Source organism: Rhinichthys klamathensis, unplaced genomic scaffold, assembly GCF_029890125.1.
Source record: "Rhinichthys klamathensis goyatoka isolate OS25496 unplaced genomic scaffold, OSU_Roscu_1.1 h1tg000178l_1, whole genome shotgun sequence".
Taxonomy (NCBI): domain Eukaryota; kingdom Metazoa; phylum Chordata; class Actinopteri; order Cypriniformes; family Leuciscidae; genus Rhinichthys; species Rhinichthys klamathensis.
The window spans coordinates 374,745-401,868 of record NW_026606707.1 but is presented as its reverse complement, the minus strand read 5'-3'; the positions used below and the strand labels follow the sequence as shown (position 1 = coordinate 401,868).

Sequence of the window (27,124 nt, the reverse complement as noted above, 5' to 3'; positions counted from 1 at the left end):
CAAAATTAACACATTTAAAGGGATAGTTCACCGAAACATGAATATTAAATCATTATTTATTCATCATCATATCATTCCAAACCTGTAAGACTTCTTTTGCAGAACTCAAAAGAAAATATTCTCCAAATATTCTCCAAAAAGAAAAATCCATGTTTTTTGTCCATACAATGGAAGTCAATGGGGTCCAAAATTGTTCTGGACCACATCGACTTTCATTATATGGATGAAAACTTTTGTGTTTTGGAGAAGACAAGTCATACTGGTCTGAAACAACGTGAGGGTGAATGTTATGCTGCCTGAGCAAAATCCCATTCAAAAGGATTTTCTTTGTATCCATTCAAAAAGTTTGCAATGGCCAAAGACATTCATCTAAATATGAACATAAACCAACATTTAACTAATAATAGTCGAGTTTACAAACAGCAACGAACACCTATAAACACAGAATTCTAGAAGTTGTTGGGTTTTGATGGATAATTGTGTTCACCCTTTTAGTGTTTGTTACTGTGGTGTGAAATGCGGTTTTGATTGGACTATGTAAAGCAAGTCTCCAGACGGAATGAATGGATTTCAGTGAACAGTACATCAGTGACAGACTTATGTTCAATATTATGGAAATGAAACAAACAATCTATAGGCCTATTGACTTCTTAAGCCACTTTTTGTCATGTCTATTCATTGCTTTAATCTGCCACATTAATCTAATGTCTTTGAATTGTCTTCATTTGATGACTCTTCCCATCAAATGTTAATTTGCAATTAATTGAGATTACGGCTACGTCTACATTAATCCGGATACATATGAAAACGGCATTTTTGTTTCAAAACGCTCCCCACCCACACTACCGTTTTCAATCATTTTCCAAATGTTGCTCATCCACACTGAAACATCTGAATATGCATAAATCATTGTACTGCACATGCATAAAACGTAATAAAAGCTCACAAGATGATACTGAGAGAACAGACATAATAAAGTTCTCATGCTATTCTTCTGGCACGATCATTTTATTAGCAAAATACTAGGGGTGCTTCGATTGATCGGCTACCGATCGCTATCGGCCGATAATCGCTTTGGGAAGTTTGATCTCATTTACTAATCTCATGCTGACGACCAGTGGTGGAGGAAGTACTGAATCTCAGTACTTAAGTAAAAGTACAAATAACCAGAGACATATTTACTTTAGTGAAAGTAGAAGTACCACAATGACAACCCTACTTAAGTAAAAAGTACCTGATTTTAAATGTACTTTAAGTATTAAAAGTAAAAGTACTTGCATAACAATTTATTCTCTTAATGTCTATATTCTAATGATTAATAAAACAGTTAATCCTAACTCATTCAACCTAATAATCCTATAATGATGTTCAATAATGATGGAAAAGCCATTATTTTTAAAGTTTTTGTCACCATTTCTGAACAAGCTTGCAATTAGGCAATATACACATCTAGCTTAATTTGACGGGGTTTGGCTGTAAACGCGGTTAATTTACGGCTTAATTCTGAACCTCTTGGCTTGCCATACTAATCCTAACCAAACGTATAATAGGCTACACACGCACCCCACACCTATATGGGGAGGCTGCAGACCTGGAGCCGGCAGATATACGCCCCTGGCAGTTTTACGCCCCTGACAGTTTTACGCCCCTGTTGTTCCTGATGCGTCCAGTAGGGGGATATACTGCGAAATAACATATTTAAATCGACTCTTACACATTAATAACCCGTCCATAGACATTTTTTGTGTGTTTTGTTCATTTAAATATAAACGTTACAGTGTAGATCTGCACGGATTAAAATGTCTGTAGCTATTCAGTTGGGCTTAACTCTCTTCACTCAGCCTACAGAAGACTAGCATGTGTTTTTGTGAATTGAACATTTAAAAATACACAATTGGATCAACTATGTTATGACAAGTATATGACCTACTGCAGTTATAGGCCTATTCACCGTAGGTTGTTATATGGAAGACTGAGTGAAATATGTTGTTGTGAATTTATAGTTACATTTAGATATTAACCGAATTTAGCCCATTAGACATACAGTACCATGTAATCATATGGATCCTTGATTAGCTGTACTATTCTCTATTGGTCGTCATACAGCTACAAAACATAAAATGCTGTGTCCTACACAGCATTTTATGAAGACAAACACAATTGATCCCTTTTCTAAAATTCCATGACTCCCCTATGGTTTGCCCCTCTTCTTTAACTATTTTTTAAAAGGACATCCATGGTGATTTTATCGTGTGTGTGTGTGTGTGTGTGTGTGTGTGTGTGTGTGTGTGTGTGTGTGTGTGCAGAATTGATGTCAGGTGTGTGTGGATTGCATCAATTTGCTCCTGATCTTCAATGTACAACGGCACACTTGTTGGTGGAACAATAGTGAAAAAAGTGTCAAGCCACTTTAATTTCTTTTGGCCACCAATGATGGACTGTGCAGAGAAAATTGAAAATTACTTTAAAACCACGTCCATGTATGTCTCTGTAAGTTTATTTTGTAAGTCGTAAAAAAAAGATGGGTCTTTAAGTTTAGAGAGATTTTCATTTTCTTATAGCTAAAGCAAACACAGCTTTATGAGATGCAAGTTAAAAAGAATTTGGTAAAGACAGAGTATGATAAAACCCACATTAAGTGCACATACCCTACATTTTAGTCAGTAAGCTATTTTAAGAAATGATGTTGGAAATCATCAAAATATTTGAGTGAGTGTGCAGTTCAACTCTTTACTTGAGATTTACATACATATATACAATATGCCTATTATAAATGTGTCTTTTGTGTGTTCACACCATAGACTGTAAAAAAGCAAGTTAATATATTTCCAATATCTACTGTAATGTTGCCCCAGAAACCATGTGGAGTATGTTTTAATGTAAGGAGTAAACAGGGTCTTCCCAGAAGAGGCCATCTCACGCAAGCTAAAGACAGGCAACAAAAGAAAATTAAAAAGAAAATGAATTTTAAAGTGAGAAGACTAGGGGCAGCTAAACCTACACGTCGTTAGCTAAGTTTAAGCCAGATAGAACATAAACCTGACCAAGAACTTTTTGTCTTTCGAAATAAATTATAGACCCATCCATTGATATAGAAATGAATTGATATCTAGGCTACCTATACCAAGCTAATCGTTTATAAATAATAGGCTAAATGTTGCATCATTACTAAACAACAATAACTTTAGCAGATTATTTAACATACAAATGACAGAATCTATAATTTTTTGTCAGATTTTCATTCTAACGATAAAAATCTTGATTATACGGTATTATTACTTTGTCTTCTGCTTTTTGTTCGCTATAAAGCCAAAACAATCTCTGTTACCGTAAATTGTATGTTTATCTCTGTAAAGCTGCTTTGAAACAATCTCCATTGTTAAAAGCGCTATATAAATGAAGATGACTTGACTTGACTTGACTTCTGGGCAAGATTCATCTTCATAAAGACAGAACCATTCAATGATCCTGATTTAAGAATATTCTCCTCTGATATAAAGTCCCCTTTTTCTTCTTTTAAGAAAATGTCAAAACCTTTAAACTCAAAGGTTTCTAAAATAAATAATATCATTGAGTCTGTTGTAAACCTTTAATTTTTTATATTGACAAAATATAAAATTGTATTGATTTGTGTAGCCTCAATCTCTTTTGATGTCCCCCTTTGTTATTTTTTTTCTCTTTCTCACTGTTAATGTCTTGTATCCTTTCATTTGCAACACAAAATAAATACATTTCTTAATTTAAAAAAAAGAAAGAAGATTATTTACTAACATAACTCAATTCGTGTCGCTGTACAGCCTCCCCCTACTGGACGCGTCAGGAACAACAGGGGCGTAAAACTGTCAGGGGCGTAAAACTGCCAGGGGCGTATATCTGCCGGCTCCAGGTCTGCAGCCTCCCCTTACTCCCCCACACCACTACTAAACCTACCCATGCGTATCCTATGCACGTAAAAACAAATTTCCGCGTATAAATTGCACGATAAACACACTGCGTGACCGGGTTGATATGGCAACCAAACTTCACTGGTGAGACAAATGTGCGACGAACGGACGGTCAGGATGACGTTTTGGCAGGGGAAAAACTGATCAGAAAATGTAACGAAAATGTAACAGAACGTTGTAGAAATGTAGTGGAGTAGAAAGTATAATAATTGCTGCAAAATGTAACGAAGTAAAAGTAATAAGTATGCACTATTGATTCTACTTAAGTAAAGTAAAGATATGTGAAAAATGTACTTAAGTAAAGTAACGAAGTATTTGTACTTCGTTACATTCCACCACTGCTGACGACGCATAAAGACGCGCGTCTGCCGTGAGAGGTATGTGACTTGCAGCGGCACCGTCTCAATCTCTGTAGTACAATATACACTCACCGGCCACTTTATTAGGTACACCTGTCCAACTGCTCGTTAACACTTAATTTCTAAGCAGCCAATCACATGGCGGCAACTCAGTGCATTTAGGCATGTAGACATGGTCAAGACAATCTCCTGCAGTTCAAACCGAGCATCAGTATGGGGAAGAAAGTTGATTTGAGTGACTTTGAACGTGGCATGATTGTTGGTGCCAGAAGGGCTGGTCTGAGTATTTCAGAAACTGCTAATCTACTGGGATTTTCACGCACAACCATCTCTAGGGTTTACAGAGAATGGTCCGAAAAAGAAAAAACATCCAGTGAGCGGCAGTTCTGTGGGCGGAAATGCCTTGTTGATGCCAGAGGTCAGAGGAGAATGGCCAGACTGGTTCGAGCTGATAGAAGGGCAACAGTGACTGAAATAACCACTCGTTACAACCGAGGTATGCAGCAAAGCATTTGTGAAGCCACAACACGCACAACCTTGAGGCGGATGGGCTACAACAGCAGAAGACTCCACCGGGTACCACTCATCTCCACTACAAATAGGAAAAAGAGGCTAGAATTTGCAAGAGCTCACCAAAATTGAACAGTTGAAGACTGGAAAAATGTTGCCTGGTCTGATGAGTCTCGATTTCTGTTGAGACATTCAGATGTTAGAGTCAGAATTTGGCGTAAACAGAATGAGAACATGGAACCATCATGCCTTGTTACCACTGTGCAGGCTGGTGGTGGTGGTGTAATGGTGTGGGGGATGTTTTCCTGGCACACTTTAGGCCCCTTAGTGCCAATTGGGCATCGTTTAAATGCCACGGCCTACCTGAGCATTGTTTCTGACCATGTCCATCCCTTTATGGCCACCATGTACCCATCCTCTGATGGCTACTTCCACCATGTCACAAAGCTCTAATCATTTCAAATTGGTTTCTTGAACATGACAATGAGTTCACTGTACTAAAATGGCCTCCACAGTCACCAGATCTCAACCCAATAGAGCATCTTTGGGATGTGGTGGAACGGGAGATTCGCATCATGGATGTGCAGCCGACAAATCTGCGGCAACTGTGTGATGCCATCATGTCAATATGGACCAAACTCCCTGAGGAATGCTTCCAGCACCTTGTTGAATCTATGCCACGAAGAATTGAGGCAGTTCTGAAGGCAAAAGGGGGTCCAACCCGTTACTAGCATGGGGTACCTAATAAAGTGGCCGGTGAGTGTATATTTCTTTATTAAATAACTTACAAAGTAATTTGAAAAATTTCTGTGATACGAACAGCACAAGTGAATCATAAGCAAAATGCGCAAATGGCTTCACATCGCGTCTACACTATAAGCGAGCTACACGCTGCACAGTTGACACAGGAATTGTCACTTGCACAATCGAGGCAGTGTCGTATCATCACTAAAGTTCTATAATTTACATTTCTTTTTAAGTCTTGCCAGTGTTTAAACCACTCAGCACTCACACTCGCACTTATCCTAGAGACCGAGCGATCACGCAAACTCAAAGCGCACACACATAAGGCCGCCTCACAAACAGCTTGCAAGTACCAAATTGTGCTTAAATGGTCAAATACACACAAATGTATGTACAAAATTACCGTCTTGACGAGTATGCACGTAAACAGTTGCTTTTGTCTTAAGTGAACAGTTGAGAAAATTGTGTAACTGTAGGCTCTTAAAGTGACATCAGCCTAATAATCCTGCGCTGTCTCTGAATTTTTTTCTTTGTCTTTTGTTGTTTGATTAACATTAATGACACTCACTGCTTTTCAATGACTAACTTTTGTAACCTTAATTGTAAGGATTAATCCGTATTAAATTTATTCAGGGAAGACCATCCAGTATTTGATTTCTTTAGTATTTCTTACCTCAATACTACTGTTAGACCTACCTGAAAAAAACTTACAGCACTGTTTATTTTTTCGTTATTTGTTTGTTCTTATTTTATACTGACTGTTTACTTGTCTTTTTTTGTGAATTCAATTCAGAGTTTGAAATCAGGCTTGTGCTGTGTGTAAGATATTGTGCAACAATTTCCCCATTGTAAAAACAAAAATGCACTGCATAATCAGATCAAACATTTAAGTGAAAAATTATATTTTGTAATAAAAAAAAAAAAATTGGTCCCTTCCTGCCAAAGAGTCACCTATGGGGGGGGGGGGGGGGGGGGTTGATTTGGAGCATCCCTATAAATTATTTTACTTGATAAAAAGAAGGCTTCAAATAGATCTGTATCGGTGATGCTTCCCGTGATCGACTCCCGTGATCGACTCCAAAAATCGTGATAATAGTTTTCAATTACCTCCGCCGTTTTTACATTAATCCACTTGGGAGAGCGTTCTCAAAAAGCTCCAGCACAAAAACACGCACACACACACACACACACACACACACACACAGACATATATATATATATATATATATATATATGTGTGTGTGTGTGTATTGTGCTAGTGTGGTGCACACGTGACACAAATGGGTGTATATACTATATATATATACACCCATTTGTGTCATGTATGCACCACACTAGCACAATCTCAGTCACGAATGGGAACAATGAGTGTGGAGGGATTTTCAGCTGGCCTCTGGTAATAACAGACCTCATTATGTCCTCATTATGCCACAAGCCAACGTTATGATGATGTTTCAGAAATGTTATGAACCACTCCGCCACTCCTATAAAACTCCCTCAGTAGGCCTATGCTTCGGGTTATGCTCCCATCTGGCTACGGGAGCAGACATCATGTCCGACGCCTGTCACATGTGCGCCGAAGCCATGTAGCGGAGCGTCACCTGGCCCGTGCAAATTCCTCCCCGTGCCGTGGAAACGGGGTGATGCTTTTGCCAGTGGGAGGGGTTATCCTATGCAAATGAGGGTGCTGGAGCTGTATCAAGGAGGCCCGGAGGCTGTGATCATTTTCTCCCACCATGCCAGCTCGGCTCCCCGATCGCTCATACAGCACCACAGCCTAATGGCAGCCCATTAACATAATTGCCAACACAACTAGTGTTCCGTGTCTGAGAGTCATTCCCTATCCTTCAGGAGAAAAATACGGAGCAAGAGAGAGAGACAGAGAGAGGGAGAATACAGAAAGGGGGAATAAATGGATGGAGGGATGGAAGGTGAGTCATACTGCAAACCAGTTAAACCATTATCATATTATAATTGTCTATTGTCTCATTCAGAGAGCTGAGAGTTCGTTTTGAAACCTTACATAAGATGTGTCTGTATGAGATATGGAGAGAATGGAAAGAAAAGGGTTTGAGAGATGATGAAACGGATAAGAAGTGGGGGGAAAAGAAAGCCAGAAAAGAGAGAAGAGGACCTTAAAGAGCAGTAGAGAGAGAAAGGAAGCTGATTGGAGGTGGGAGGCCGGTATTTAGTCGGGCGAATGTGCCAGACGCGTGCTGGAGCACAAACCAACCTGCCAGGCAAAATGAAATTCCCATTATTTTTAATTAATCCCTAATTAAAATATATTACTCCACAGATTCCGCAAATCTCTCTTAATATGCAAATGCAGGCCACTGAAAGATATTTACATATCATTAATTAAAGTAGTGCATTCTTTCAGTCTAACGAGCTGTGGTCCAAGTCTGCCAAAGAAAACCCCAACCTACACAGCAGAGAAAAAGAAGAGAGAGAGAAAGAGAGACAGAGCAACAGTGTGCTGGACGCCAACTGAAACAGGAGATTGGGAATATGGCTGCCACCTCACTAGCAACATATTACGGATAGGTATTATAGCTAAAAGAATCATATTTTCATCAAACTTTTCAGCCTTTTGACAATATGTGATACATAAGATGGTATTAAAGGGGTGTTAGTTTGATGTTTTATAAACATTTTTGGGTAACACTTTAGTTTGGGGACTAATTCTCACTAATTAGTTTGCAAATTACTAGCATATTGGCTGTTACCATGGTCTGTCTGAATACTCGATTCTGATTGGCTGGAAGGTGTCCAATAAAACCGTTTAATGCACAGGTAGTTCCAAGTCAGTTGAATAACCATTCTATATTAAACGTGCTGTTTTCAGAGATGCACACACATATGTCACTTGCACACAGAGAGCGGAGATTGCGTTGCGCACACAGAAACATTCAGGAGCACAGAAATGATCAATGCTGCCCGCGACTTTTATTAATAAAATAGCATGTATTTGCATACCTCCGCACATCACACGTCATCAGTGTGTTCACATTGCTTGTCACCGAGCAAGAATGGCAAACAAAAACTGCACACCCTAGCAGTCATTGTAGCCAGTAGCCACTTTTACTAGAATATTTCAATATAAAAATGAAAATATATATTTTAATACATGAAAAGTGTCACACAGACAAATCTGCGAACGTTTCTGAGAGGTTATGCAAACTAATAATCTTTTAATTAATTCAACTGACTGTTTGAACTTATCAACTCGAAGAACGATAACTATAAATGTAACTATAAAGATAACTATATTAGCGTCCACACCAGCAGATGACATCGTTCTGTTTATTCTAAGCTCATGCTTGTCTGTCAAGGGGTTAACAGTGACAGTCAACAGACAGCTTCAATATTACTTATAATTAGCTTGAATGATCGGGATCGGTATCGGCTGCAAAAATCCTGATCAGAGCTTTACAATTTAGAGTTTTACAGTGTAGTATGGCACAATCATTGGGAAATGAAGTGAGCACAAAGTACATTAAAATTGTCACAATATTCAAAACAATGCTGCTTAAATATAATCAGTGTGAATATAAAATAAATATGTATTATATATCACCCAGCCCCGCAACACATACAGCATAGTTTCAGTTAAATCCAATTAAAATCCATATAGAATATCAACTGATGTCTGAATCTATGGTTTTGCAAAGAAAACAGTTTTCGAAAACTTGTAGGTGACATTTCCCATTTAAAAAAAAAATTCATATGTCATCCTCAGGGTGATTCCTTGGTTTATATTGCGCACCTGTGCAGCCAAATTCGACGTACAAACACACAATGTAACTTAGATTTGAGAGGGAGCACAATAAATGAAGGCGACTGGGCAGAATTCATTAAGTTGATAACCGCGGGCTCCATTACACAACTCCACCGCACTGTAATGACTTCTGAGGATTGGGGGAATGAGAAACATGGCTAAAAAAGAGTAACATGTAGAAAAAGATTTGACTGAAAAAGAGAAAATGACGAAAAGAGAGAAATGCTTGGCGGCTTTCTCTTTTAAACCAAAAGTCATAAAGCTATGTTATGTTGTGATAACATACAGCTTCCTGGTCACTGAGCTCAGCAGCACAAGATATAATGTAGATTGAACCTCAGAAACATAAAATAAGAGATAATAAGCACTTCAGTTCACTAGCATAACCCAAGCAGTCATCTGATACCAACTGATTATGAGGTTAATTGCTAAAACAGACATAACATGAAGAGGAAGTGCTAGCATTACGCATAGGAAAAATGATCATGACACCTACAAGACAGATTTATAGAGCACTGTCTGCGCTGTCCATGACATATTATGATGCTCATGAACGCAGCTACTGTTCTCACTCAAAGCAAAGGTCTATCATTTCACATTGATTTATTATTTAAACAGTGATTAAATGCTTACTGTATGTTAAAAGTAAAGTTTTTTAATTAACAGTAGGGAAACTCTTAGGGAAATTTTGTTTAAGCCCCAAGATCAGTGTCAATGACAGTATTATAGCAAAAGCAAATTGGTAGTGATCATAATAACCTGGCATACACTGTAGTGAAAAAAAATATTGTGATATTTATGGTACAAAACCTATAGCTGTGGTTGTATAAAAATATAGTAACAGTTTTTCAGGTATTAAAAGATGACATATTTGTGCCTTTATGTTTTACAACTTATAACTGTATATTTCATTAAGTGATATACTGTTAATATACCGATCGACTATCAAAACCAGGTTTCACCTAAAAACAGCGGTGCAACGGATCACTAAACTCACGGTTCGGATCATTTTACAGTTTTTGAGTCACGGATCAGATCATTTTTCGGATCAGCAAAAACAAAAATTGTGTACTTCGATACCACAGCAAAAATCTAGCTTTTAATAATTAAACATTCTTAAAGACAAGTGAACAGCCAGTAATAAAATAAGAACAAATACACAAATTACAAGCATAGACAAATACAATATAACAAAGTTACAAATAAAGTAAGGTCTAACAGTATTATTCAGGTACAGAAATGTAATCATTAAATGTAAAACAACACTATAGTGTTCACTGTATAAATTAAATATAGATTAATCTAACATTTTAGGGTCCAATCCTCACTATTAACTAGTTGCTTATTAGCATGCATATATAGGCTGTTTAGTACTAATAAAGCACATATTAATGCCTTATTCTGCATGACCATATTCTACATCCCTTAATCCAACCCAATACCTAAACTCAACAACTACCTTACTAACTAGTAATAAGCAGTAATTCGGAGTATATTGAGGTAAAAGCTGTAGTTAATAGTTAATAGTGAGAATTGGACCCTAATCTAAAGTGTGACCTATTAATCTTTGTTAAAAATGTGTTTTGTTGTTTGATTACTAACATTTGATTATTAATTATTAATTGATTATTATATCGACAGCAGCAGATTTGTATAGGCTGGTGTCACTTTAAGACCTAATGAACGGATCCAATATAATTATACACATACGATTTCTTTCTCAACTGTTTACATTCACTTAAAGGTGAACTATGCAGGTTTTTTACCTCAACCGAACAGCTTCGGAGTCATTGGAATGGTTATATGACTCTTTTCGGGTTGAATGGTGGTCGTTTCGCATGTGAGCGGAAAAAACACACTTGCAACTTTGAGCCGGCGGGCCGCCGGCCGCAGCATCAGGAAGTGTCGCGTGATATCAGGTCTCGCGATGTAACGAATTGCTTTACGGCAAAAAAGATCTGATAAAATTCTGATAAAATAAGCATCAAACTGAAATAACCCGGCGCCGTATACATGTGGTGTTCGAGGCGCACATACAATACTGACTGCCGACAGTTAAACAGGGCGCGCGCAGCTCTTAAAGGGGCCATACCTTATTTCAACTCGTTACAGCGTCCATCCTACTGAACAGGTACCGGTGTACAGGGGGAGGGGATCAGGCCGTGAGTGCGAGCCATCTCTGCGTGAGTGCTATTCACGACAGTACAAGTACTCCACAGCGACTCTAGGGGTCGCGGTTTGACAAAAATGGAAATGCTGCATAGTGCACCTTTAAGACATAACTGACTTTGTTTAAGACAATACTTAAGACGGGTATTTTAACATACAACATACATTTCAAATTTATAAGTAGGATCTTCCCAGAAGACTTGAAGATAGAATACAAGCCTACTACAGTAAACACTTCAACGTCACTTAGAATGTTCAAGAATTGCAAAAAAAATGAAGGGAAGGGATGGAAGATGGAAGATTACAGAGATGCGTCTATCAATGTATTGGTAGGGAAAGGCTGGCATTCAAAGTCTTTGACTGATCCCTCACCAATCTATCGTGTGGACCTGGCTAATGATAATCATGATTCTTAATGACAGGCCATTCATTTCATAAATCCTGTCGGGCTTGATTGCTGAAGAAGCTTTAAAAACCATCCTTCAATAATGTTAATGGGCTTTTTTAGTGGAGGCCAGTTGTGGTTAGGTCTACATGGCAGGTTTCCCAGGCTTGTTACATTGATTCCCTCCACACTGAACCCTGATTGGCACAGAGATACACCATTCATGACTAAGATCCGCCTCATTGGTGTATTTCAGTCCTCCTTGAGCGATACAGCGATTGGACAGTTGACAGCTTGTGAAGCGGAGATGCTAACAGCTCTTAAGATTCATCGTTTTGAACGCTTGCTTATTGAAATCACACAATGGATCGTAATAGCTGCTATAAACTAAAAGCTCCTATAAAAAGAAATGTTGGTGACATCCCAGAGGAAGCCAAAATTACAAAGAGTAGAAATCTACTCCCACTTTCTGACTGCACGGCAATTACAAAGGAACAAGGCAGATGCTTTTTTAGGATCAAATTCAAGAGCCACTTAAGTGAAAATGTCAACCAACAGGCCTCAGGATCATCATGAGAATCATAAGAAATGATTGAGAAGCTACACTCAATAAGCATAATATAAAAGTGCCCTATAAAAATATGCAGGCAGTAACGGATACGAGCGAAATAGAAAAAAAAGGAAATAAAAAACAAGTTTAGAAATAACAAACCCTGAAACGTTTACTTCTAGTAAAACTGTTCGCTTGGCGCAGATTGTTATCTAATTTGTTTTTCATTTCTCCCTTTAGCGAACTGCAAGTAAACAAAGAAGCAAGAGGTGTCAGATTAATGTCAAATCTGCAATAAAAACACATTGTTTTCACACTTTATTTTCTTTCTAGTGGTCTTGTGACCATGGTATTCTGGGACATTAAGCATTATAATTATAACATCTCCTCACTCCCTAATTAACTTAAACATCCATATTTCACAAACAACTAATAATACTCACATTCGTTACAACCCACTAACATGAATAAACGACTTAATTTGGCATGGGAATAACAGTATTTATTGTTGTCAGACCATTTTACACACACCGGACGCACATAAAAATGCGTGTCTCCTCTCACACTTTACACTGACACATCTGAATATGATGAACAATGTGGCAGGCACCAAAATAAAAGACGTTATTAATATTTTATAAGCCGCCATGCTTTCAGCATTCGGCTGAGAGTAATGGGGGGCTAGTGTGCGTGTGGTCGGGTGGAGGGGGGATATCTGTGAAGACACACTAAATTTGGACAGTAAGGAGTATCACCCTGTCAGCGCGGTACACCGCACATTTGAAACGGCCCATTTAACGGCAGCACGCGCCTATCCGCTGTGCTCATTTGCATACTTCAGTGAGGCCCTGATGGATGAAGATGGATGAGAGAAAATCAACCTCGCTGAAACAACTGTTATATCAAGGTTAAACTATCCACAAAGCTCTTAACCTGCGCAGCTTTATCTCCCTTCAGCCTCCACCGATATCAATTCATCAATAGTGCCTTATCGGGGAGGATTTCCGAAAGACGCGTACTATGAGGTGTGGTAATAGGAAATCAAATGAAAGCAAAGTGTATGCAGATATAAGGAGGCACCTGCTTACGATGCTGTCAGGGGATATTACCAAGAAAAAAACATTGGAATGGCAGCAAGAGGAGACGCCAGACAGCTGCTTTAGCTCTGGGTCTGATGCTGAAAGGTCCCATTTTTTATTTTTGGCCAGAGACAAGAGCAAAAAAAAGGTCTCAACACCATAGCTTACAATGTTAGACCATTAGGGATGTCAAAAGTGTTGGTACTTCCTTATCAAGTCAAATGACAAATAAATAAATAAACCAAAACAAATTCAGTCTAGAATTGATAGCACAGACTCAATTGCACCTTTATCTTTGATAATATCCTATTTTTATATGCAAAATCATTTATAGGACTGCACCAAATAAATAAATCAAAATAAGATCAAACTCATTATATGGCCTGTTATTAAACAGCAAAAACTGTAATATATATATATAGGCCTAATATAATATAATTATTAGAATAGAATAATATATTATATTATGTAATGTATATAGTTTCAGTGTGAGATGTTGTTTATAATATCACAATATGATTTGTTTGTCCAAATCGCACTGCCCTACTTTGAATGCGAATTGCATGCTGGGAAAAGACAATAATGTCAGAGTGAGTTCCTGTTTAAAGCAGATATAAATAGAGAAAGGACATCAAAATCTAAAAAACACAGTCAGTAGGGTAGAGTACACAATGTCACCAGCTGGCCTGACGACACAAGCCTCCGATGAGAGTCCTCCAGTCGATAAGGATTCGATGGCGGAGGGTTGGCTTCAGGTCGAGGTAAACTCTACTGCACATGCCTTGACATCTCACTGTTCCTTTTTCTGGCAGGAGGCTTGAAATGCAATATATCACTAGAACAGCCTTCTTCCTCCCCTGCTCCCACATGCGCGCGCGCATACACACACACACCTGCCACCCATGTTTCCGCCTGTGCTCTCAGCAACGGAAGACCTAGACAAGAGCTGCTAAAAGTGGTTATATAGGACAGCGGAGCACAATGCTGATTATGCATAAGGCAAAAAAAGAAAATGACAGTCATTAATAGGATTCCAGGAGTTAACTGTCCATAACTAACACTGCCAAAGGTGAGCTGGCAAACAGAGGCAATCAGGAGTGTGAGTGTGTGTGTGTGTGTGTGTGTTCAGGGACAGCGAGCATACACTGCACAAACAGTTCTCAGTTTAGAAACTAACTATAATAGCAAACATGCAATTAGCCGAAAGATGCAAGACCTGCGTCCTCAAGGTCAGACGCTATTGAATATTTTGTGTTCTGCGTACAGGAAATAATTACCACCCACATAATTATAGAAGGTGACTGTGTTGCAATTCGCAAACGCACAGTATTGCCTTCGAATCATTTAATTCTTCATCTAGCGTACTTGCTAGGGGAAGCCCACTGAGCTATTGCGAGACCTTGAATTCCTTGCCACATGAGGGGCTCTTTGTTTCCCCTCGATTAAGCTTGCCTGAGTGTTCAGGGCAGAGAGTGTCACGGTTCCTCAGTGTGTGTGTGGTGTTTCCAGGCGGCCGTGGTGAGCGTTGACCCCTGCTAAAGCTCCTGCTCCTCACCCCGCTGTGCTAAAAGCTACCTACGCGCTCACTGGCCACCATGTTGGGAAGTGATCCAAATCCACCTCCTCGTACTCCCCCTGCACGCTCTGCTCCTCCACAGCCGGTCACATCTGCTGTGCCGACAGCTTAAGTGAGGATTTTACCATGTTGAAACACTTTCTTCTATCACAACTCAATGTGCAGAAAACAGTAAGTAAGACAATAGTTTGTTCATTTCTCCCGAAAAGTGTAAATATTGTGGCGCTATCAAAATGTTTTAAATTGTTTAAGCTGCCTGACAGAGCAACAGTGCCTCAACCAATGGTGTGAGTTTGGGGCGGGGCTATCTGTTTGACTCACCAATGACAGACAGGAGGAATGTTTGGGAAATCGGTTTAAAAGTTAGTAGAAATTACTAATCTTCTAAAGTAATTTATTCAAATTCATGGTAATTTGCAAATGTGTACAAAGAAAACGTACGAGTATTGACACTTTTTTTAAAAAAATCTGAACATTTTGAAAAATTCTAATGTTTGGGGTCAGTAAGATATGTAAATCTTTCTTTCTTTTTTTTAAGTAGTCTCTTAAAGGATTAGTTCACTTTTAAAAAAACTTTTGCTGATAATTTACTCACCCCCATGTCATCAAAGATGTCCATGTCTTTCTTTCTTCAGTCGAAAAGAAATTAAGGTTTTTGATGAAAACATTCCAGGATTTTTCTCCATATAATGCACTTTACTGGGCACCAAACGGTCCAAGGTCCAAAAGACAGTTTCAGTGCAAACTGCAAACCGTTCAAATGGTTTTAAATGACACCAGACGATGAATAAGGGTCTTATCAAGCGAAACGATCGCTCATTTAAAAAAAAATAACAACGTTTAAGTTTTATAAGCTCACATGCTCGCCTTTCTCTGTTCTGTGTGACTCTCCTGTTCGAACTCGTTCATCAAAATGAACAAATCTTTTTCCGAGTCAATTTGTTCATTTCGGTCGTTAAATGAATCAAATGACTCGAAAAAAGATTTGTTCATTTTGATGAACGAGTTCGAACAGGAGAGTCACGAACGTGCATCACAGAACAGAGCAAGGGCGGGCATTTGAGCTTATAAAACTTAAACTTTGTTATTTATTTTTTAAATGACCGATCGTTTCGCTTGATAAGACCATTATTCATCGTCTGGAATCGTTTAAAGCCATTTGAACAGTTTGCAGTTTGCACTGAAACTGTCTTTTGGACCTTGGACCGTTTGGTACCCAGTAAAGTGCATTATATGGAGAAAAATCCTGGAATGTTTTCATCAAAAACCTTAATTTCTTTTCGACTGAAGAAAGAAAGACATGGACAACTTGGATGACATGGGGGTGAGTAAATTATCAGCAAAAGTTTTTTTTAAAAGTGAACTACTCCTTTAAGCTCACCAAGGCTGCATTTATTTGATCAAAAATACAGTAAAAACAGTAATACTGTGAGATGTTATTACAATTTAAAATAACTTTATTATTTGTCAGTCATTACTCCAGTCTTTAGTGTCACATGATCATTCAGAAATCATTTTAATATGCTGATTTGTTGCTCAAGAAACCTCTCTTATTATTATCAATGCTGAAATCAGTTGAACTGCTTAATATTTTTGGGGAAACAATGATACATTTTTCTCAGGATTCTTTAAAGAATAGAGAGTTTAAAAGAACAGCATTTACTTGAAATATAAATGTATATAAATAAATACAGTACACACTTTATAGTAAAGTACAGCTTTAACTCAGAATAAAATGGATATAAAAAATATATACTGTAGGATTTTTTCATTATCATGATAAATACTTAAACTCAAAGTGATCTTAATTTATTCTAACTCATTACATGTCAGAATAAAAACAAACATTAAAAATTCATATTTAAAAAATACTTCAGTATATACTATATATGCCAATCAAAACATGGTGTACATTTTAATTATATGTTCTTTAAGATAGTATATCTCATGAAAATGTACATGAATTAATTTTTAATGGAAAAAAAGTGTTGGCAAGTCACTGTTCGTCATTCACCTACAACATTCTATTAAAATCTATAACCAGACCTAAACACAGTGTTTTTTATGCTTTAAAGTCTTGCCAATCAGATACGAACACCACCAAGGACTTAATTCATCATTTCTCTTCTTCACTCTCGCAGAGAGAAAATATGTACACTCATGTATGCGTTCGCGGAGGGGGTTACGCAGGCTCATAGCCAGCCCTTTTGTTTCTCACGACAGCGCCAGCTTCATTAGCATAAATTAGAATATTTCACGGCAAGAGAGCGACTCATAGCTATGCGTTACCTTCACATAACGGCACACGTCCTCCCGCACCCCTCGACTCTATCTCCTCGCCCGCTGTAACATCTAACCCCCTGCTGATTAAAGAGAGTGGAAGGGATCTTTAGCACAGCCACACCACGCCAATAGCATTACATTAATCTACATTAGAAACATTCATTACATGCCAAACCACTCAGGCAACATGCCTCTTCCCCAGAACACTCTGCACATCATACCATTAGCTTAAAGTACAGTATATGAAATGAATATGAAAATGCACTTCCCTCAAGTAAAACACTAAGATATGGCTGAGGCAACACTAGAAGTGTATGATGAAATCTAACAAAGGTACAAGATATCAGTGTCTTTTTATTACTCTAATACGCACTATATATTCAAATGAAAAGGTGGGTAAATGACATTTTTGGGCTGTGAATATACAGAGTCTACATGATGTGTCGGGTCACATTTCTGTGCGCGTGTGTGTGCGGGTCCTCGATCCCTCCACGTTTCCCTGAGCACAGAGGTACGACAGCGAATAAATGTTGATCAGTGTTGATTCCGTCCAATGAGCGCGTGTCGACTGACAGTGTTCCTAAGCTGCGGCGAAAGGCGGCCATTAATCTTGGTCTGGTTTAAGTAGCATATATTAATTTGTGTCATTTTTACTAAGTCGAGACAGGAAGGGGCGCTCGCCAGTCCGTGTTTGACTGCTCACAGCAGCGGGAGAGGGGGGGGCTGATGGCTGGGGGGAATATAGGGGGATCTTTTATGTATTGCGCCGCCACTGCCGCCACTGCCGCCGTCAAAATCAAACAGCAGGACGCGGGACAACGGCAATCGCCAGCCTTTGAATTAAACTAAATGAACTCCCGGGGTGTTGGTATGGCAACCGTAGCTGGAAACGGCACTGCCTTTTACACTTAAGCCACGTAAGGAAATAAATGAATTGAAATGTGTTTGTAACGATGAGGATTTTGTGGCAGAGAGAGCCCTAATGCTGTTATATGGATCACGGCCATTGACTGCACCACTGAGGGGCTGAGTCTGACTCCACAGAGACAATAATAGCATCTGCAGAGCCTTTTACTGTAATTCGCTTTTTTACATTGGGCTACAAACTGCACCACAGACTAATATCAGACAGAAATAAAAAGAGCTCCGTCGCATCTGCAAGCAGATTTCCTCTCTAAAGCAATTTTTAATCCAATAAGTGAGTAGATGTTTTCACTGTAATGGCTCTGATATGATATCTGTCAGACAACTATGAACAAAGCTCAGTTTGCAGAATGGCTGGCACTGATGCTGCATATATCCAAACCGGCCAGAGCTGCCATGCCATGCAATGCGATGCATTCGAATCTTTTGAAAGGAAATATTAAATGACCATTTAGTGTGCCTTACACTAAAACAAACAATGACTAACAATCCATTCTGTTAGTCAGTTCATGCAAAAGTGAGAAATGGCATATCCCTATTTAAAAAGTAATGATGTATTCAGTGTAGTGCTGTACGATTAATGGAAATAGAACCAATATCACAATATGGCTTTGTGCAATTAACAAATCACAAAGGCTGTGATTTAATTAAGTAATATCAGAATGAAGCCTGGACCTGTGTTCTTTTTACACAAACAGCTCATGTTTTCAGGGTCTCAGAGCGGCTTGGTTAACAGTCAGTTCTTCTTCACACAAACTCTATCTTTGAATCTGCTCTGAGTTTTGCTTATAACGTTGAGAATGCAACATGTGCTGACCATTTTCCCAAACTTGTAATAAGAAGCGCTTATAAACAAGCAACCAAAGAAGATTTAAGGGGTCCATGCGGTAAATAAACTTGAGGATTTTGACATTTCAAACTGAATATATTAAGACAGCCATAAATATTAGTTGGCCATTTTACAGTTATTATATTGTTTTTCTTAAATACTATTTGTTATTTTACAGTGAAATATTACAAATATTTCTTATTTTGTTGAACATTTTTATTTAGTAATAATAATAATAATAACAACAAAAATAATAATATTGATGTATAATCAAAAAAAATTCGGGGCAAATTGTGCTGACCTACAAAAGTGTACAGCATACCTGGACTTTTTTTATAGAAATATTGCATTTTAAATCGCGATCACAATTTGTATCTGAAAAATTCAATTCCCCCCCCAAATTGTGCAGCCCTAGTAATCCAGGAATAAGGTTTGGTTTGCCACAAATTACAGTGCTGATGATTAATGTCATGTGTAGAGATGATTTAAAGGTGGAAGGAATGGGTTTACATGTAAATAAAGGTGTTGATCCTGAAGCAATGTGAAATAATATTAACATGATGTCGTCAGCCAATACTCTGTACGGAACACAAGTACGAAAAGCTACCGTTTCAAACAGGACCACTTTAACCTTAAGCCATGTCAATAATGATTCCATAAAATTAGGGTTTCGGTTCCTTTATTGACCATCAGCAAGAGGAAAACACCTCCCACACAAAAAAAGCGCTTCTTCACTATTCACAGGGCAACCTGTTATCAGAGCTAATTAGAGACTCCCACCTCCGTTATACATTTCTGTAATTAGGCTCTTAAAACATGATTAACATGTCTCAATTACGCCAGTCATCATTTGCATAATTTATAAGGAGCTCTAATTGCGAGTGAGTTTAGACTTGAAGCTGGGTAATAACAGAAACACACAGGAAACATTATGCTGCTACTGAGGCATGTCCGTTCCAACGGCACTAAGTATGATTAGAAATCACGTTCCAAATAAAACAGGAGGAGGAGAGGCTCCCCTCATGTAGCTGTAGCAAACGCAATATTTCTCCACAATTCACCACGACGGTCGTTAGATATCTCGCCAGCTCTAAAATTACGTGGCACACAAAAGAAGAAGCCCAAACTTTATAAGAAAACTGTGAATAAATATGTGAATATTACAAGAGTATCAAAATACAGCCCTCACAAAGTGTACTCTGTGCTTATCTCATAATGGCAATATTAATATATGAAAGAAAGACATTTATTTGAAGTTGAAAGTTGTTTTGTACGAATTTCCCAGCAGAATCTTGTTAAAGGTCATTACTTTGAGACTTGTGTGACATGTTTGTTAGCAATATATCAAATGTCTACTTATTGCTTTTCTCAGCATACATATGCAAAATGTATCATTTGTATGAAATGGAAATTAATTTGTCTAAATGCATGTTATTGATCGTATTGTGAACACTTCATTCATGCTTGCGTTTAATTTAAAAATAAATAAATAAATAAATAATCAAAACGTTAACTTCTCTCAGGTGATGCATGCTGGACTTCTCAAATCATTTAGTCCACTTAAACCCACCCCTTTCTTACAATTGACCGCAAACTCACACTCAGATCTGCCAGTATCCAATCAACAACTGCTGGATTTGACAAACTCCCTGAACTACAGTTTTTTTCTTTTTCGGTTTCACACGGATGTAGGTCTCAATACGGAAAAAAAAAGATTTCTTGCTACTTCATCGCACCATAAATGTCAAGAAAGGTTACCACATTTAACATTGGCCAATGAATTAGGGTCAATGGCATGACATTCATTTAGTCCAGAATCTATTCAAAAATAGTGGTTAGTGACAAGTACAGTATACGTTGAAGAGAGAATGTTTTTAATTTCTCAAATAAAATCGTTTTTAGGGCATAATTGGGGTGACAAACTCTAATGACTGTGCGTCAAAGACAATAAATCTCTTGAACATTTTAAAAAAAATACATTTTTATGGCAAGGCATAGTTAGTTAAGGCTGTAAAATGTCTCAAATGTGTTCTAACAGATTCCTCAAAAATGATATTTGATATTTGAAAAAACATTTTGCTTTGAAAACTTTTTGGAACATAATGATTAAAATATATTAAAATATGAGATACCTTTTTACTTGATGGTTACATCACATGACAGTTATTAAATAGAAAATGTAATTCTTAAAAGAGGTCTAAAAGTTGTTCAAAATGTTATGAAACCGACATGAACACAACAAGAAAGAGCAAAGTTTTTTATTTTATCGTGGACTCTTATTCGTCATTGACCCTCTATGGCTCAGAGAGTTCACGCTAAGTTTAAGTTTATTTTTCAATGCTCTGTTCATGATCAGGCAAATGTATGTCAATGTGAAACAGACCTAATGAAAGCCCCAAGGGTAAAACAGAGCTGAAACCCGATACCAACAAAACATCCAAGTTAATGTCCACCTTTCCAAACACGACCACCATCTACATGTTCCAGTCACTGAATTCAAATACACACATTGGCCTTGCATTTCCCAGAACACGTGGTACAAATACACGGACACTTAAAATAATCTGAAAGGCTTGCAGTGCAAAAGCAGCCTTGTTTAAAAGCCCCAACCCCGCATCACATCCTGTTCCGTGAGCCGCAGTACTTGTTTATACTCGCACGCCGGCCTGTGCCGTGTTAGCTCGGTCAGGCCCTGTGTAAAAATACACAGCGAGGTCAGGAGTTCAGGCCGGCTCTGTCTGCTGCTGGCACACCGTCCTGCCCCGCTTGTCAGCTGCTTGCCAGAGGAAGGCTCATCACCACGACTGTCAACACGCCGACGCCACCGCGCAACACGTGCTACGCGCCGGGCAACTCGCAGCCGTGTCAATCTCGGCAAGGCAGTTGTAGGTTATGAAGAATTACAGGAGCCGTGTCATTTTGTGCTCTCTCAACACGTCTGCAGATGAAATATATTAGCAGAAGGGAAATTTATTGTTCCTGTCGTAGAAACTGTGTCGTGTCTGAATAGGAATTACGAGTTGAGGTGGCCGAGGTGACGACGCACTTGATCCAAAGTTCTTGTAAATCAAGGTTATTGTGAGCTGAAAAAGTAGATTTTTTTTTAGACACAGAGCCACTGTTTCATTGAGACAAGCTCTCGATCGGCTCCATGACCTCCACAGTCTGTTATGAAAGCTAAGACACTGTTCCACAGCACACTACGCCATTTCAACAAAACAGACCCGCTACGGATTTAATAACCTCGCTTTCCTGGAATACACCTGGGACTCTACGGCTGCAACAATGTAAAACCATGAACGAGGCTGACTCTTTATTTTTTTTTTTTTAAATAAAGATTTAAAAAGGGCCTGACAAAAATGGTGGCTGCTCTCGTTTGGGCGCTCTGCGCTCAGCACATTTGCAGTAAATGTCAAGGCGGAGGTTTGAGCCATTTTCTCTGTGGCGGCGGAGGATTTTTAGTGGTGTCTGTCTGTGCAGTGTGAAATTACACCCTCACATTAAAAAGAGACAGAAGTGAACCGAGGTACAGCTCACGGCTAATTCCGTAGGAGAGAGTACATGGTGGGGGGTTAAAGCACAAGGATCTTTCAAATCAACCATCGGGGCTTGAGTTCATTTATTTTCAGTGTTAGCTAAACCGTGTTGCCGACACCATTTTCAACCGACACCTAAAAACACTTAATTTCTTTTCTTGCTATTTTTGGAGTGTTTACTTAAGTCACAAACATGTTACTATCAATAGCATCCACTTAAAAAGCATAAAAAAATCATTTGTACTCTCTGAATTCCCAGGCCAAGGCTAAAAATAAAATAAAAAAAACTACAAAAATACTTTGCAAAAGCTTCTGGCTGAATATTTGATGGTTTAAATCAAACTAATATATTTATATTTCTACAAAAAAAAAACACTTCCTGTTCCATTTGACAAGTTTCCTTCCTTTCAATTCCTTCCACAACTGGAAAGACCGAACTTTTTTATGGTTTCAAAGTGAAACAAACAAAAAGCAGGAAACAGCTAATGTTAATATTCCGATATGCATGCTGATCAAATGCAAGTAGGTTTGATGTTGATGATCCGATGCTCCTAATGAAGTCCTGAGAGAGAAAAGCGACTGCGAGGAAGCTGAAATGAGCCCCCCTTGACAAAAACAACACCGGGACTGCGTTCAACTACAAACAAAAGCTCAACATGAGGGGTGTTTTGTGTTTGTGGGGGGGGGGGGGGGGGGGGGGGGGGGTGACATCGTGTGTGTGTGTGTGGGGTGGTGACATCTCACATGAAATATGATGAAGATAATATAGACAAAACAAACAAACAACTAATTCCCACACAGGAGAGGGACATCACAACTATAATTTGACCAAAAAAAAGCACCATCTTCATAATCTTACAATTCTAATAGCTTGTTTGGAGTCAAACCGGGTTTATCACTCTAGTCAAAAGCTCTGCAGGTTCCTGGTTGCCAGGAACTGTGGGAAGAGAAGCAGGAGCAAAGAGTCAGGAAGAGGTCCAAGTCACTTTGTTCTTCATCTTGGAAACGAACTTTGAGTGAACCCCGGGTGACGGCAGGCAGTTCAAAAGAGTCAGGCATAACTCTTTCCCTCCTTGGAAAACCTTGCTAAACAAGAGGAGGAGGGAAAAAAGCGAACCTAGTGCCATGAGGCCCCTGTGATCGCTGACACTGTGGCCCTCAGAAGCCCTCTTCATTCGGTCAGAATTTCACTGAGGATGGGGGAACCTCTCCACTGCAGTGCATTTCAGACAGTGTGGCAGAGAGCCAACTTTAGCTGCCATGTAATGAAATCTTTGTAAATTACACTTTGGGGCTAATTAGAAGGAAGATACGGCTGTGTGTTGTTGTTCTTTTTTGTTATTTTGTTGTTGTTTCTCGCTGTAGCAATCTGCCTCGAAAACCTTCACTCAGGGACAATCGCATAATCAAAACAGCATGTTCATTTCACTCTAATGAATAGTGCTTCTGGTGGACTTTTTAAACTGCTCTTAAAGTGCCGTACTCAACCAGCTGCATTTTATGCACACAAAAACTTCAAAACTTATCCAGAAATAATGTCGAATCTGCATCTAACCAAACAGCGCAGCAAAGAATCAATAAAAAAATGGTGTGTCACAATAAGTCGAGTTTATAAAACTCAGATGGGCATTATCAAAACCATGAGGCAGAGTATTTTAAAGCCAACAGTCAGAATCACAATTTCCTAAAATCATATTCTCTAACTAAAGCCATTGCTATTCTCATATACTGTTGGCTATAAACAAAAATAACATGAGAAAAGGCGTCATCAATAGCTTTCAATGCAGCATAACTTAACCACACAATGTAAAATGCTGTATTCAGTAATAAACTTTAGCTCAGCTGCACAAATTATAACCATAACACACAAAATAATAATAGCTATCTATTTGAGGAATCTGAATGCTGTATAAATTACCAGATATTTGAATAGCATGATTTTTGTGTTATTATTGTAATATCAGAATTTTCACATGATGCAGTCCAAATATCTAATAACGCATATTCTCACAAGACACAATACATCACTGTATTAAAGAGCTCTGTAGCAAAAAAATATCAATATTTCAATATTCAGCTTAATGTGATAACTGGATTTAAACAAAGACTTGCAAGTTTTCGCTTTCTGTTCTCTATGTGAGACAGGAAAACCCACCTGTTTTTTCTTTTATTTCACACAGGACATTGAATAGAGCCGGCTTCATTCTGTGACAGTTCAGTGCATGTTTCCTAAAAACACAAACAGAAAATAAATAACAAGCCGTCACTATGCATGACCTGTCAAAACTGTCAAAACACAGACATTAGGCTTAGAAGGAATGTGTGATTTGGAAATTTTGAGTATTTTACAAATGGTTATTGATAGAAGACAGCTGAAAATGGCACTAAATTGCGCAGCACTTTTGGAAATGATAAAATGTGTTATACAAGCAAAAAGAAAATCTGAATATTTCACATGCATCATAGAGAGCAGCATGAAGTGGATTGCAAAGTGGAATTGCTATAAATACTCAATTAAGGTGACTGGCTGCTTTCCTTTAAAAAAAAGTGGATCAACAAATATATCATGATTAAATATAAATTACATATCAGTCTAAGAGGATTTCAATATGCATGATAATTATTAATAGGCCTTTAAAGTCAAGTTGTTCAAATATGATTTCAAATGTAAAATGTTTGCATTAATTTCAAAGTGTTTTAGAAACACCTGTGTTGACAGTTACTAAGGCTAATAGGGTCAAGTGACTTAATTTGACATAAATTAGTCTTCATCTTACTGCCTTATTGATTTTAATTACTATAAATTGATGTTATATTACATTTAAAAAAACCATTAATTTGTAAAGTACCAGATTTAACAACGTTCCTTCGACATACAAATACGTACGATTAATTTTTTTTTACGAATGCATGCTCAGTAACATTTATTTAATTATTAGATGTACTTGCAGTCCAAAAACTAGTACTGAATCCACCCGCAACATGCAGTAAGTCTATATGGCACTGAATCAATGCGCCTTCTCATTTGGAACCTGCGAGATCCGGAGCAATTGGAAATCGAAACGATGCATCTGGGAAGAAGAAGACGACAGCTCCAGATTGTGCACAGAGGCGCTCGGAAGTGGTGGTAACATGTTTGTAATGCAATATAACAAATGTACGCCTGCATAAAAGTTTGAAAGAAGACGCAAAAAGAAAGTCTGTGCGCTTCGGGTGGCGCGTCAAAATATAAAGCAGCTGACTTAAATACTGACGACGTGTTTCAGTAGCTACTATGAAGATAATAATAAAAAAGACAGCATGCATACACTCGTAGATATATACCTGGCCTGTGCCTCGTCCAGACTTTGGTCGGTTATGGTCATGATTTGTTGTAATATGTCTCCAATGTCCTGTTTTCTTCCCTCGCCGTCCGCTCCTCCCGTGCCATCCTGCATATGCTGCGCCAGGCCGGGGTGTCCGGCCATGCCCACCCCGTGAGAGGAGTGCATCAACCGGGGCTGATCATCCATCCTCGCCGATGTTCTCTAGACTCTGGTGACTTTTTCAATTCTTCCCTAGGAGAAGGAAAATTCCTTCAGAAACTCTCGCCGTCACTCCCCCTTTCGCTTTCTGGATGTCTGGAGCGCGCTTACAACATGGAGCGAGGGAGAGAGGGGAGAAAAGGCAAAGCTCCCTCTCACAGCTGGTTTGGGTGAAATCTGATCTGGAGAGCTGCTTTAGGATCAAGCCACTCCTGCTCTTGCCACCAAAGCCAAGACAACAGAGCCCAACTTTGTCTAAGGGCTGCTGTAATCCTGTGTAATCTGCGACTCTGCCGCGTAACTCCTTGTTTCCTCTGACAGCTTTACGACTGAAACAGCTCTAAGACGTGCTTTGAAGGCGTTAAACGTGGGGAGAGAAGTGCTTTTGTTTCGCACAGGTCTGCTGGCAACACTGACACATAACGGGAGGCTCCGCCCACCAACACTGGCACACAGCGATGGGGAACTGCCCATTGCCCGTGATTGGACGAGAGCGCGCTGTTGTCCCCGCCTTGGTTCTTCCACGGTACGTCAATCATATTCCTGAGGAAGGTTGGTCGCCGTAATAAGCTTTAAGATGTGGCGTTAGCGCTTGGACTGGACAGGGTGGTAACACGGTGATGGATAGGGGTTGAAGATGAAAATAAATAATGGTGTTTGGCGTACAAGCCCCTGTGTCCGCTCGAGACTGCATGTTATCTTATTCTGTAAATGAATGTGGTCATTTAAGATCTGTTTTCATTTGATGCCACCGTTGACATTTATGAACACAATTTACTTTTGCGTTTGAAGGGTCCAAACAGAGTTGTTAATGTATTTTACACAAAGTTGTCTAGTATCAAACATGGCTGGTGTAAATAGTCACATGACCAGAGGTGTTTGTACAGAATCTATTGAATCATACAGATCACCCTGTCATATAAATCATGAT

At 38.7% G+C, this 27,124-nt stretch overlaps 1 protein-coding gene across 3 annotated transcripts in view; it reads right to left on the bottom strand.

The window, feature by feature from the left end:
- Positions 1 to 26,630, bottom strand: part of pbx1a (pre-B-cell leukemia homeobox 1a) — a 70,277-nt gene extending 43,647 nt beyond the window's left edge. For 2 of the 3 annotated variants that reach the window (XM_056260776.1, XM_056260779.1), the window contains exons 1-2: positions 25,994 to 26,626; positions 24,825 to 24,898 (exon numbers count right to left, since the gene is read on the bottom strand). In XM_056260776.1, coding sequence (XP_056116751.1) covers positions 24,825 to 24,898; positions 25,994 to 26,181 — 262 coding nt within the window. In that variant the 5' untranslated portion in view covers positions 26,182 to 26,626. Of the gene's footprint in view, positions 1 to 24,824; positions 24,899 to 25,993 lie in introns of all 3 variants that reach the window. The other variant, XM_056260777.1, reaches the window with a different exon arrangement.
- Between the last annotated feature and the right edge of the window lie 494 nt (positions 26,631 to 27,124).